This window comes from Engraulis encrasicolus, chromosome 1 (assembly GCF_034702125.1).
Source record: "Engraulis encrasicolus isolate BLACKSEA-1 chromosome 1, IST_EnEncr_1.0, whole genome shotgun sequence".
NCBI classification, from domain to species: domain Eukaryota; kingdom Metazoa; phylum Chordata; class Actinopteri; order Clupeiformes; family Engraulidae; genus Engraulis; species Engraulis encrasicolus.
In genome coordinates, this window is record NC_085857.1 from 22,163,401 (window position 1) to 22,176,569 (window position 13,169).

The window sequence follows — 13,169 nt, forward strand, 5'->3', positions numbered from 1 at the left end:
ACTAATGGGACAAAGTGGCTAGTAAGATGGTCTTTTCTACCAGCCAAACTGGAATTTCACCAGCTTTTGGCTAGTTGGCTGGTGTTAATTTAGAGCCATGCCGGTATGAACACTAACCCTTTTATAACACTTACCATTCTGCCATAAAATTACATGACATGACACGTTACAGTCTTCACTAAGACATAACTGGGTCATTGTTATTCCAGTGACAAGAAACTTATGACAGGGGCGATGTTTAAAGATATTCTTTGAGATTCAAAAAAATGTCGGCCATTGTATTATTCAGTGTTTGCCCTTTATAAAAAAAGATGGTTTGAGCTATTGCAATCTGCCTGCTTAAGATAATGAAAATGCAGAATTATAAGCAAATACGAATCTGAAAGAAAAAAAATACAATCTGAAAAATATTTTATTAGTGGTCATTTACTGGAATGAGGCATATCTTGTTGATATCTCCTCGCTTTTCACATTCATGTGCATAACAAAATGAGGTTTCAAGTTTTCAATACAATGGTTCACAGAAATGTTATCAATTCACAACTGCAGCCTTGACAAAAATATTTGTTTTAAAAATGGATATTCAGTGGTCAGACAGATGGGGCAACGTTCATACAATAGCAAACTTTACAGTGTTAATTTAACTCTGACAGAGCAGAACCAACTAGAAGAGAGTTGAATTAAACTCTCTAAGTGTTGAATTAACACCGTAAGGTTTACTGTGTTTAGTGGCACAGGACATGACTGGTAATGGTGACATCCAAAATGGTGATCTTGTCAAATCCAAGATGGCCGACCTCATTTGATCTTGAAGCTGTAAATCTTGGCATCTCCTCCGAAGTGCATGTACCTGAATTTGTCGTCGCCAAAGCGGTTTGGAAAGTGGATCATGTTACCGTCACCAAGATTGATGTAAAAGAATTCGTTGTTGAAGGTTATGACAATCTGCAAAAAGAAGAGGGGAAAATATGCATGTCTGTGTCAATCCCTGGTTCAAAAAGTAGAATCCTTGCCACAAATGTGATCAAAGAGGGCGCAACACACAACACAGGAAGACTACTCAGTTAAGTCACCTCGACAATGTGATAAGTTACTTACAGCTCCAGGCCACTTTATTAGAATAGCATGAAAAAGTTGATTTATTTCCATAATTCCCTCAATAATGTTAAACTGTCATTGATTGTAGATGCATGGCCCAGTTGTTTAACTATTCCAATCATTCAAGTTTTTCTTTTTACATAATTTGGCCTTCCAGCTCAAAAAACCCATGAATTGGGGAATTCGCATCATTAGAATATTGTAATAAAATCACAATTTTCTTCATCAAAATTCGTTTCACATCAGTGCACATCAAATCAGTTGAAATTTGGTACTTTCTACATAACATGCAATGTTCAATACTTGGTTGGGACTCTCTCTGTCTTAATAACGGCCATGATGGATTTAACATAGAAGTCAATGGCAGAGTCATTGCATGGGCGTAATGGAAGCCCAGATATCCTTGATGCTTTGCTGTCAGCTGTTTTTGTTTGTCGACCTGGTCTCCCACACTTTACTCTTCAATATACCCGTAGATATCCATGCTACGTTTTGGTGTTAACTCACCAGTTTAATTCTAACTCACCAGAAATAAAACCCCATTCATTTTCAATAAAAATGGTAATGGGAAAATGGTTTTACTTGTCTGTGTGTTTTGTTTGCATTTCTTTGGTTTGTTATTTTGGGCTTTTGTTTGTTATTTAGTTGATTTGATTTATTTTGTGAAAGGCCCTAGTAAATCAAGTACACCTATACAGGTGAAAAAATAGGCATAAATATTTAAACCCATAATAATCTTGGTCATCCCCAACATTTTTCAAATGTACAGTCAAGCTCTATGCTATTGTACCACTGTCAAGCCACAGTCCTTTGAATTTTTAATGCCTTATGTATACCTTTTAGGTGGCTATAATACAGTATAGGCTACAGATGCTTGAAAAACTAGTTGCTCAGTGTGCTTTGTACATGACAGTTATTTTCCTGTTATTCATGTTATGGTGTGATGAAAAGGTGATGGGATAGGATTTTTTAAAAATGATACAGTACTGATTTTTGTCATTTTTAACATTTCTTTAACAATATTGGCCTCGGCCGTATCGGGTTTCGGAAATCGGGTATCGGCCAAGGGTGATGGAAAAAATATCGGTATCGCATCGGCCATTAAAAAACCTGTATCGGTCGACCCCTATTACTTTCTATTCTGAATTAAATGTCTTGTAACCGAGGCCACTCACACATTCACAGCATGACTCCATTTACTTACCCTACCTAACACACACACACACACACACACACACACACAACTCTTCAAGGTTAAACTTACAATGACCTAGGTAACACACGCACACGCAGGTTAGCCTACCTTGAAGTCCTCCTCAGGCTGAAAGGGGAAGCAGGACTCTCTCTGCTCATCCTGCCAGCAGTCTCCACTTTTAGAGTTGCACACCACAGTGTTGACGTCGCCGTGCATGTCGAAGCGCGGGTTGAAGTGCAGCGCCACGTCATGCTCGTTGTGGCCGATCTCGAAATGCCACCTGCACCATGCAGTAGATAATAGATTAGTAAAGACAGTTATCCTCCGCGCTCCTGCACTTCACAATCTGGTGCGTCACCGGAAAGGACTTGGTAAATGCAGGGAAAGAAAGGAATCATCAGAGCAGCTTCAGATGTGGAAATTAACTTGTTTTATTGGGCAAGCGCCAAGACTAACGTTTCGACGTTCTCACGTCTTCTTCAGAGTCAATATGGCGCTTGCCCAATAAAACAAAAAAGTTCATTTCCACATCTGAAGATGTGCCAATGATTTCTTTCTTTCCCTGCAGATAATATGTTAGGTTAGAGTAGAGTAGAATACAATAGACTAGAACAGAATACAATAGAATGCCATCAGGTGGAGTGCAATACAGTACAATAAAGTAGAATAGAAAGCCTTTATTATCATTTACAAAGCATAAATCCTGAGTCCTGTGTGAACTGATGGAAGGCTAACAGCTGTACTAAATATATGTTCACTGCAGTGTGCTATAGTGTGTGTGTGTGTGTGTGTGTGTGTGTGTGTGTGTGTGTGTGTGTGTGTGTGTGTGTGTGTGTGTGTGTGTGTGTGTGTGTGTGTGTGTGTGTGAGTGTGTGAGTGAGAGAGAGAGAGAGAGAGCGAGAGCGAGAGCGAGAGCAAAAGAGAGAGCGTGGGGTGTGTGTAGTTTGACTGATGTAATGCTTATAGCTGTGCAATGTGCAATAAGTGTATTAGGTCTTTGTTTATGTTTTGCATCTATGTATCTATGTAAGCTGTCAAGTACTCGACTCTACTACTCTACTAAATCCATCCTGCTCGCTGTGGTCAATGTTGAAAGAAAACCTGTCCATGCCACAGGTGACAGGTATAGCCTACTGCACGATGCCATAGATAATTAAGTTCTAGGTGTACAATACATAGGTGTAAATAGATTGTACAGAAAAGTAAAATAGAATAGCGTAGACCAGAACAGAGTAGAACATGATAGAATAGGAAGCCTTTGTTGTCATTACATGGGGTAAAATCAGATTATTAGACTCTTAGCTCCAGATATTTTAAATGAAGTATCTGAGTGAATTGAGGCACCCACACACACAAAGAATGTGTAACAGGAACTCACCCCGTGTTTTCTTTGGCTTTTCCAGAGATCTTCAGCTCCTTGCCTGCCTTAAACGACATGTTATTGATGGTAACCATCTGTAACAAAATAAATAAATATTATAAACACATGAATAGGCGTACATATTGTCAAGTTCTCAACGTTGCTCTTACTGCAGGTGAGGTCTGTGATAATGTGATAAAAATGAATTGGTCATCTTTTTTTTTTGCCATACCACCCCAATCCTACACATCACTGTCCAACGGTCAAGGTACAGCACTAGGAAACAGAGAAAACTTTAAAATGTATTTAAATGTAAAAAGCATATAAAATGTCTTTCAGTTACTGTGACAGGAGTTTTTGCGTGTAGTTGTGTTGGAGGCAGTGACTGCTTACTATTTTGTTACTTTATTTTTTTACTTTACTTCCTAAATCTGTAAAAAAACTTCTTGCATAATTTGAGGTTTGTATGACGCAACACAGAAACGTTATACTTTCTTTTCTCAGCAAAGAACTTTACACATCAGCTATTGGCATCACATCTATTAGGCCTTTTATAACCTGTGAACTTCACACTTTTATGACTTTTAATGTGGAACATGTAACTTAAGCCACTCAATAACTCAAAAAGTCACTAGGACTATAACAGTCACCTCCGACACACTGAGTAGCCTATTCACAGAAGGAAGTTCAGTTTATGACAATGGGGGTATGGTATGGCAGCATCCCTCTGGTTATCTCGTGCCCATCCCTTTGGTTAATGATACACCTGATTAAGAATCAGCTTTGCGTTATCGCTTAAAAGATAATACCTGAACTAAAGGGCGCCTGATTATTGAACTTCCTGTCAGAGAGGACTGTGGCGGCAAACACAGCATATTGGGTAGGCTGGTGTGTTACGGTCACAAGGGAACCTTGTAAAACCATTAAAGTTGGCGTGGTTGTGTGTCGCAACGGCCGAAACTCCTGATAGCAGGTTCCCATCCCATCGTGAGTGAGTGAGTGACTACAATGTGACCCTGAAGGCCTACCACCGCCAGTCAGACCAAACAGCCACCAAGCAGCTCAGGGATTCCCACTGTTTGACAAGTGGGACTGATGTACACGGATGTAGGCCTACTACCATGTCATAAATCAATACACCAATAAATGCCATCTTCAAAGAGGTTGTTGAATGGTGTCTAGAGTTAGTAGAACAGTCATCATCAGTGTACAAGAATGAATTCAAAGAATGAGGTAGTAGGCCTACATTCTTTAGGTGGTAAGTCGATTGATGTTTAACCATCAATTTAACAATGAAAGTTTGTTTGAAGATAACCTTCATTACAAGTCAGGTGTCCCGGATCAATCATCACAATTCATATGACTGCCTGGATTACCCATTTCTGGCAGGCAAAAGTTGTCCATAAAGAAATCTAGTTGAAGAGAAACGCATAGTTTACATGGCCACTCAAAAAACGTAAATTGCTGCCATTTGTGAAATTACTTGTGCTTTGTGGCAGGTAGGCTACAAACAATTTAGCCTATATTAGGCCTAGGCTACTTGTTGAATAGCTACACTATTTGTCTGTGGAGTTCCCTTTTTAAACATCTTTAAAGTTAATATGTGACTGATTATTGTTAACCAATCCCTTCCGTACATCAAAAAGACGCCAGAGAATGCACAACAGAACTTGTACCCTTCTGTAGTCCTATACCCTGTCGATGCAGCCGATGCAGGCCAAGCCCTATAGATAGGCTACAGGTTATTTAAATGCATCAACATCTGCTTAATAAATTAACTCTGCCTACTTGAAAAAACTCTGCTTGCTCACCCGGCTATTGAGACTATGGAGAATATAAGAAATAATTGCCTACAAGAAAGAAACCAGAGTAAGAATAGACCCTATTCCTTGAAATGAAATGTAGACTACGATGAAGCTTCAATACGCAACAATATGACAGGTGCGTCGGTTCTTGTTAGGCACCGTGATATAGCCTACATATTAAAAAAAATAATTAAAAAAATCCGTACTTTACACTTGTCACTAGTAAATTAACATAGCCTACATGGCGTTTAATAGGCCACTAATTTAGCACAGTAGAAGTTATGTTCGCCACACTAAGCACTCACTTCGGCACGCAAATCGCTTTTTGGATAGTATTCAACCTAAATTCCGGGAACATTGTTTCACTTCCAAGAACTGTTACTCTGGATTCGCTGTTATACAATGTCGTTTGTTAGAGGTAAGCTAACCGCTGACTGAAAAAAATGTTTGTTCGCTTATGGCCTATGCTAGATACATTGTCTTTTGTTTTTATTGCATATCCACTTACCTTGGCCTTCTGCTGTGAGGTATCTCCAAACGCAGTCGTTTACGCGCGCTGACAGCTTTTTATTCCTGTTCATCCGAAGGGAAGAAAATACAGGCGCATTCATTCGCAGATTTGCTGTCCCGTGGAAGCGACCAGCAGTGGTTGAACCAATCAGGATCAAAGAGTTATCTGCCTTCTACTCCGATAGGCCTGTGTGTTTGGTCAGTCATCGCACATGATTGCTCACAAGGTCCTGAATTGTGTTTCTAGCATTTTTATGAGTAGGCCTACCAGTGACAAATAGTTTTCTGGGAAATCAGTAGACCCGTTGTGGCAAAAATGGGCCTACTGCAGCCCCAGCGTTTTTCAGTCCTGCACTTGTTTTGTGATAAAGGCTTACCTGCCAAACAAACAGTAGCCTATAACGATATGTGAGGTTGGCCTATTTTTCAAAGCAGGTCACAACAGTTCAGTGACACAGGCATTTGACACTTTGCTTAATTGACATGAACTTCAAGCGGCCCTAAGTGGCAATAAAAAGTTGGGACTGGGAGTGCCCTAAACTTCTCTTCAAAGAAAGGGACAATTTTATGGATTTCAATTTACTATATTGTCATGTTGTTACCATGTGACAATGACATTCATATAATCATCTTCATCATTTCCACAGTCGATGTGTCCACTCTGTTGTGTGCATGTCTGCCTCGCGATGTTTATTTTGTTTGTTAGGCCTACAGTATGTGTAAGCTAGCCTACTTGACACATTCATTTCCCCTCGCGGATGAATAAAGAAGGCCTATCTCTAGGCCTACTCTATGCTCTACATGGGCCAACAGGTTAACTTTTGATGTGGTAAGCTCATATAGCCAACCACACAACACTGCAACATTGGATAAATAGTATTTGCTACCTTTAAAAAGATTAGGCCTTATCTACTTTTTTTTCTTTGGGGTTGGGGTGGGGGGATATGGCATATGGTAACCATAGGAACAATATTTGCCTTGTAGTCATAAAGTCATAAAAGACATCATGATGAGTTTGCTTGCTGTATGCAGACCAACAGTAGAGAGCTCACATCGACGATGTGGCATTTAGTTGCATTCAACATCAATGATGATCTCTCCATCTCAGAGACTTGACAGGGAATTTGTTGCAACAAGGGGCAATAATGTGGCCTATATTAACTCAGTTTTCTTTTGTTATAAGATAAATATGACTTGGTATTCGTTATTGAGCCTGTCTTACAGTTCTTGTTTTGTAATTTTTTAACAATATGTAGACCTACCAATATTTTGGTGTAGTAATGTTTCAGTCCAGGACACGTCTAAAATGAAATATGGAGAAAAGCAGTGTATAAGTTCATGGATTTCAGAGGTGTAAGAAAGAAAGAAAGAAAGACAGACAGACAGACAGACAGACAGACAGACAGACAGACAGACAGAAAGAAAGAAAGAAAGAAAGAAAGAAAGAAAGAAAGAAAGAAAGAAAGAAAGAAAGAAAGAAAGAAAGAAAGAATGAAAGAAAGAATTAAAGAAAGGTTTGGATTAATTGGTTCCTTGGGCCAAGCATTTTAGGATGAGCATCTGCAGGTAAAAAAAAGGTATTGGGCAGGGTTTTCTAGATTTAGGGAGGTAAATAGAATTTATTTGTCAAATTTGTGGGGTTGCGTGCCTCAGACAGTGTCTTTTTTTAGCACTTATGGTGCTGCAAATGATCTATCACGTCATTGCAGCCTTTGGTTGGAACTTCTTCTACGACGGTGCAACAGTGCCACCCTGTGTTGAAGCAGGGTAAGTTTGTTTATGTGAAATTGTAAACCAAATGTGACCCTTGAGCCAAAATAATTGCCCAGCCCACGCTGAGAGAGATGAGAGGATTGGGCGAAGCCAAAGGTACAGAGAAAATAGAATCACTGACCCATCCACAGGTGACGTAGGTCAGTGGATTGTTCTGTTTTCTGTGTAGATCTGCGGCTTCACTCCATCCTCTCGTCTCTCCCTTGCAGTGGTCTGTTCATTCCTCCACATTTGAAAATGAATGTTCATTTAAGATTATCATAATTATAATTATATTATTAGAATTTTCTGAAATAAATGAGGAGTCAAAAGGGATTTGTTTTCATGCCATTTTTAATTGCACTGTGTACAGAATAGATATTCTCTGTTTGGATTCATAATGTTCATATATGATTGAATTTAGGGTTAAAAAATTATCCCAATCCTGTGAAAGAGGAAGTGCGCATTAGATATTAAATTGGCTGATGCTCTCGGTCGGCTTATTTCATCATGTTTCAACACTGGAGTTGGGACCCCACGTGGGGTTGCCTGGAATTCAAATGGGGTCAAATGCCTAGGTTTGAAAAAAGAATACCAATAAATATTATCAATTAATCTAATATAAAGTAATTTAACATTATGAAACACTGCATAGGGACTTGGGACTGTCAAAAATATCTATTGGTTTAGTAGCCTGCAAGTTAGCTCAGTCAAGTTTTTTGATGGTGAATAAAATGTTTATGGGGTCCCCAGAAATGTGGGATGTCGAAATGGGGTCAAAATGGGGTCCCATGGCAAAAACAGTTGGGAACCTCTGGCTTATTTAATCTTGAAGCTGTGGATCCGGACGTCCCCCTCGAAGTGAATGTGCTTGAATTTAGAATCCCCAAATCGGTTGGGGAAATGTATGTTGTGGCCATTGGAAAGCTTGATATTGAAGGAGTCACCGCTGAATTGAATGCTCACCTTTTGGAAAGGAGAGAGAAAAATGTTAAGGGTTAAGATGAACATGGCATTCACTGCATTTCTCATAGAAATAAATAATGTATACGTTGCTATTTTTGACGTGAAATTCTACTAGGAATAGTATTAGTAAAAAAGAAAAACTAGGGACAAAATTCATTAATCATACACGGGTGAACTAAGGTAAATTGGGACACTTTTTGGTAGATTGCAAAAAAAAACCACTTTAAGTTTTAAATACACCAACATTTATTCATTTTACGTCTTCATATGGGCCCATTTCCATCTAGGAAGGAATTGTTTAAAAAAGTAAAATATTTTAAAAGCTATTAACACTTAAAGACAGTGAGACACCATACTTTGGTATGAGGAAGTGTTCAGTTCAATTGGGACACTCTTTCAGGTAAAATGGGACAGTCTGTTTGATTACCCACATTGAAGAATAATACAGTTTTTCTCTTGTTAACATTAGACTAGGATCTTAACTATTTAAAAAAGGATGTCGCTAAAACATTTCCATTTCAAGAGAATGATTGAATGAGTAGGGCATGTGTGACTGGTCATGCCCATGTGTCCATTGAGTGTGGATGTGCGTATGAGAATACAGGCCTATGGCTTTAATATGCTATGCTAACAGCTATGCTAACACAGCTAATATAAGCCCATACAAATGCTATGAGAAAGCTGTCCCAATTTAGATTAAACATTTGTCCCAATTTACCTGACTCCTCTTTTATTCACTAAAATTACTTCTTCTCAATAAAATAAAGACCATTGTCCAAATGTTTTGATATTGAGTTAAACCTTTAATAAAACCACATATATTTCAATCATAGTTTGTGCCGTATCATCACTGATTCTGCCATAATATCCTTATGATCATGGTAACTTAGGCTAAATGACAGGGGGCTCAACTCACAAGTCTTGGGTCCACTCTTACTTCAAACCTTTGCTCCTTCCTTTTATGATACTTTAAACCAATTAAAGTTATTGTTCCTTATACAGGACACTTGCAGTAACAATATTACGTATATGCCATGTTGTGATTGGCTGCAAATATTTAGAAAGATAATAACCCAAAACCTTATTTGTCCCATTTTACTTGATGTCACAATTTACCTTAGTTCACCCGAAACAACCTTTATTTTGAGTGTGAGCACAAACCAAAACAAAAAGGAAAAAGGGTTCCTGTGCAGTTTCCTGTTCTAAACCACATGTTTTTTTTCGTTCGTTCTTTCTTTCTTTCACATACACACACATGCATTTGACAAAAGCTTTACGTACAGTAAAGTTGATATGTAGGCTAGCCTATATGTAGGCCTATGTTGGTATGTGACATCTACGCATATTTGTAGGTCCTATACCAAATTTCATGTTGTACATGATTTCACCTTGAACTCTTCATTGGTATGGAAGGGGAAGGAGCTGTCTCTGGTTTCAGTCTGCCATGCACCCCCCTTCTTGGAGTTGCAGACGATGGTGTTGCTGTCCCCATGAGCGCAGAAGCGAGGGTTGAAATGCAGCGCCACAGACTCCTCGTTGTGGCCAATGTTGATGGAGAATCTGAGATATAGAATAGAATAGAATAGAATAGAATAGAATAGAATAGAATAGAATAGAGTGTGAGTGAGTGAGTGTGAGTGTGAATATGAATGTCAATGAGGAAAGGGAAGATTTATATTTGTTATGAACATAATAACTGATGGTGAGTCACGCTGTGCCGAGCTGCAGGCCTACCAGAAAACCAGCAGTGGAAAAGCGGCTTTACACCCCGTTTATATTTTATGCAAACACATCCATTCAGGCTCCCTAAAACTAGTATTTTTAAAACCGGAGATTTAAATGCAGATTTTTCATTTTCATCCACAATATCCGCTTGTAAAAAACATCTGTGCACGTGTGACCAAGGCCTACATGTGCTCACTGCGCGGAGTGCGCGCTCATCCACAGGAGCGAAGTGACTGCAGCTTGTTTTTTTGTTACACACTTTGCCTATCGCAGTTGAACAATCACATAGAGCTGTGTGGCTTCCTGCTTCACTTCGATAAAAACTAAAAAATACAAATAAACCATCTACTGTCCATTTTAACGTTGGATATCACAGTGTTACTACTGGCTACATTTGCGTGAGGCTGACTTCTCTGTAGATAATTGGTCATACAAGTCAATATATAGTAATACTGGGCGGGATTTACTGCGTTCTGGCATTTTTTGAGCATACCGTATTTTGGGCTGAAATCATCTGTCAATCATCTGGAACCATCTGAGACATGAGTGAGAGTGAGAATAATGATAGTGAGTGATAGTGAGAGTGTGAATGAGGAAGGGGAAGACGGTGGAGAGATTCTGTGTACAGTATGGTCCAGTTACACAGTAGAACTAATTCGTTGAAGTTTAAAATATGCACCCAGCATGCACAAACATATAGAAGCACTTTTTTTCACTGCTGCAAGTAATGCTTCTCAAACGTTTTACTAGGACCGACAATAACTCTTTGATGGTGTCTGTGAGCTTACCCGGTGGCAGAAGTAGCTTTGCCCGTGATCTTCATCTCCTGGCCGGTCTTGAAGGACATGTTTTTCACGGTAAGCATCTGTCCAGGTGTAAAAGGGGAAAGTACATTGACCCTCAGGCAAAACACGGCGCTCCATGAAACTTCTTTGGTTCTCAAAGGAAAGTCAATGAACTAGGCTATCTTACTGTAATGTTGTCAATATTAATATGTATGTGCATTCCACAAATGTAATGTTCATGATTATTAGTGTTGTAGTAGAAATAGTAAGTAGCAGTAGTAGTAGTTTTACTGTGGTGGTATAAGTCATTAGTAGAAGGCCTGAGTTTCTTGACTGAATTTTTTTTTTTTTTACCTTGGCTCTTTTTCAGTGATGCTGCTCCACTTGCAGGTGGTGATGTTTCCGTGTGTGGAGGTGTGTGCTCTGCCACACTTCCCTTTATAGTGTGCTCCAGACAGGGTTGCCAGATGAGAGTGATGATTTCCAGCCCCCAAAAAGCTCAAAACCCGTCTGGAAGCACTAAATCTCATCCAATTTGAACTAAGTTCTATTGATTTCTATGGACATAGATGTGCAGAAAGGGTGCCCACTTTTTATACCCATTTCTACCTGCAGACGGCCATTCTTAGCAGCCCAATTGGGCGGGAAACAGCCCAATCTGGCAACACTGTCTCCAGACAACACTGCAGGGGAAGGGTGATAAACTTTCTCATGACTTTAGGACGCTGTGACTAACTCTCTTGCAACACACAGGTCTGCTACGCACACTGCTTTTTGACCCAAAAAGGATGGAGACAGACATGGAGTCCACAAAACTTCTGCATTAATAATAGGAAATGTAATTAAATTAGAGCTGTGTTTGTGAGAGTGACGAACAGAAGGGAAACAACTGACATATGAAAATTGCGGATCTCTACCAAAAGTCTAATCATTTTGTATGTAGTTGTCTGTCTGTGAGTCTGCACACACACGCATGCGCACACACACGCATGCACACACACACGCACCCACCCACACACACACACACACACACACACACACACACACACACACACACACACAAACACACACACACACACAAACACACACACAAACACACACACACACACACACACACACACACACAAACACACAAACACACACACACACACACACACACACACACACACACACACACACACACACACACACACACACACACACACTGTATATACGTTCTGCTGTTTATCCTGCCTGTTATACTTGAATGACTGTACAAGAAAGCTCCGACTCTGACTTAAACTTTTATTTCCATGCGCAAATACTACTACCACTACAGTAGAATGTCATACTAGAACAATGTAATAAATATATACACATTGCAAAATTACTTACTTTATTATTTATCAATATTTCACAATGCTATCACTATGTCAGAATTGTAACACTAGGATATTATTGAAATTGCACAACAATAACTTTTTTTAAAAATATATGTTCTCTGTATGTCTTCTGTTGTCCAGTCTTGCACTTTAAATGTCTGCATATTGGATGGGTACTCTAGGTGTATTGTATGTGTACTGTCTATGTCTATACCTAAAGTATGTCTATGTCCGCATGGGAAAGTTATAAACGTAATTTCAATTTTTTATTTGACCAGTTGTAAGAATAATCTCTGTCTTAAAATTGTTATTAACATCAGTAAAATATGTCTTTTGTACAGTTCTGTAGAAAGTTCAATAGTTCAGAGCAAGACATTTCCGAACACTAAACTGAAAGATGATGCTGGAATACTGAACTGAAGAAATGTTCTTATCTTGAAACCAGACGTATGGACCAGACATATTAGAAATAAGAAATGTTATGTTTTTGTAACTGTCTGTCTCCAATGATACTCTTGCTTCTGCTGGACCAAAATAGAGTCAAGATCGGTTTGCTATGAGACGGAGCTCGTTCTCAGAAAAGCGCTCCTCTCTTCCTCTCCCTTTGGCCAA

At 39.2% G+C, this 13,169-nt stretch overlaps 2 protein-coding genes across 2 annotated transcripts; both read right to left on the minus strand.

Annotated features, from left to right (window-relative positions):
• Nucleotides 1–394: 394 nt before the first annotated feature.
• On the minus strand, nucleotides 395–6,078 carry LOC134454411 (beta-galactoside-binding lectin-like). Its single transcript, XM_063205432.1, has 4 exons — nucleotides 5,967–6,078; nucleotides 3,672–3,748; nucleotides 2,402–2,573; nucleotides 395–945 (listed from the first exon to the last, which is right to left on the minus strand). Exons 2-4 carry the CDS (start codon nucleotides 3,746–3,748, stop codon nucleotides 799–801), a joined length of 396 nt encoding a protein of 131 aa, XP_063061502.1. The 5' UTR covers nucleotides 5,967–6,078; the 3' UTR covers nucleotides 395–798.
• A 1,988-nt stretch (nucleotides 6,079–8,066) lies between these two features.
• Nucleotides 8,067–11,606, minus strand: LOC134454484 (beta-galactoside-binding lectin-like). The gene is made up of 4 exons (XM_063205556.1): nucleotides 11,551–11,606; nucleotides 11,200–11,276; nucleotides 10,075–10,246; nucleotides 8,067–8,686 (listed from the first exon to the last, which is right to left on the minus strand). The coding sequence occupies exons 2-4, from the start codon at nucleotides 11,274–11,276 to the stop codon at nucleotides 8,540–8,542; spliced, it is 396 nt and encodes a 131-aa protein (XP_063061626.1). The 5' UTR covers nucleotides 11,551–11,606; the 3' UTR covers nucleotides 8,067–8,539.
• Between the last annotated feature and the right edge of the window lie 1,563 nt (nucleotides 11,607–13,169).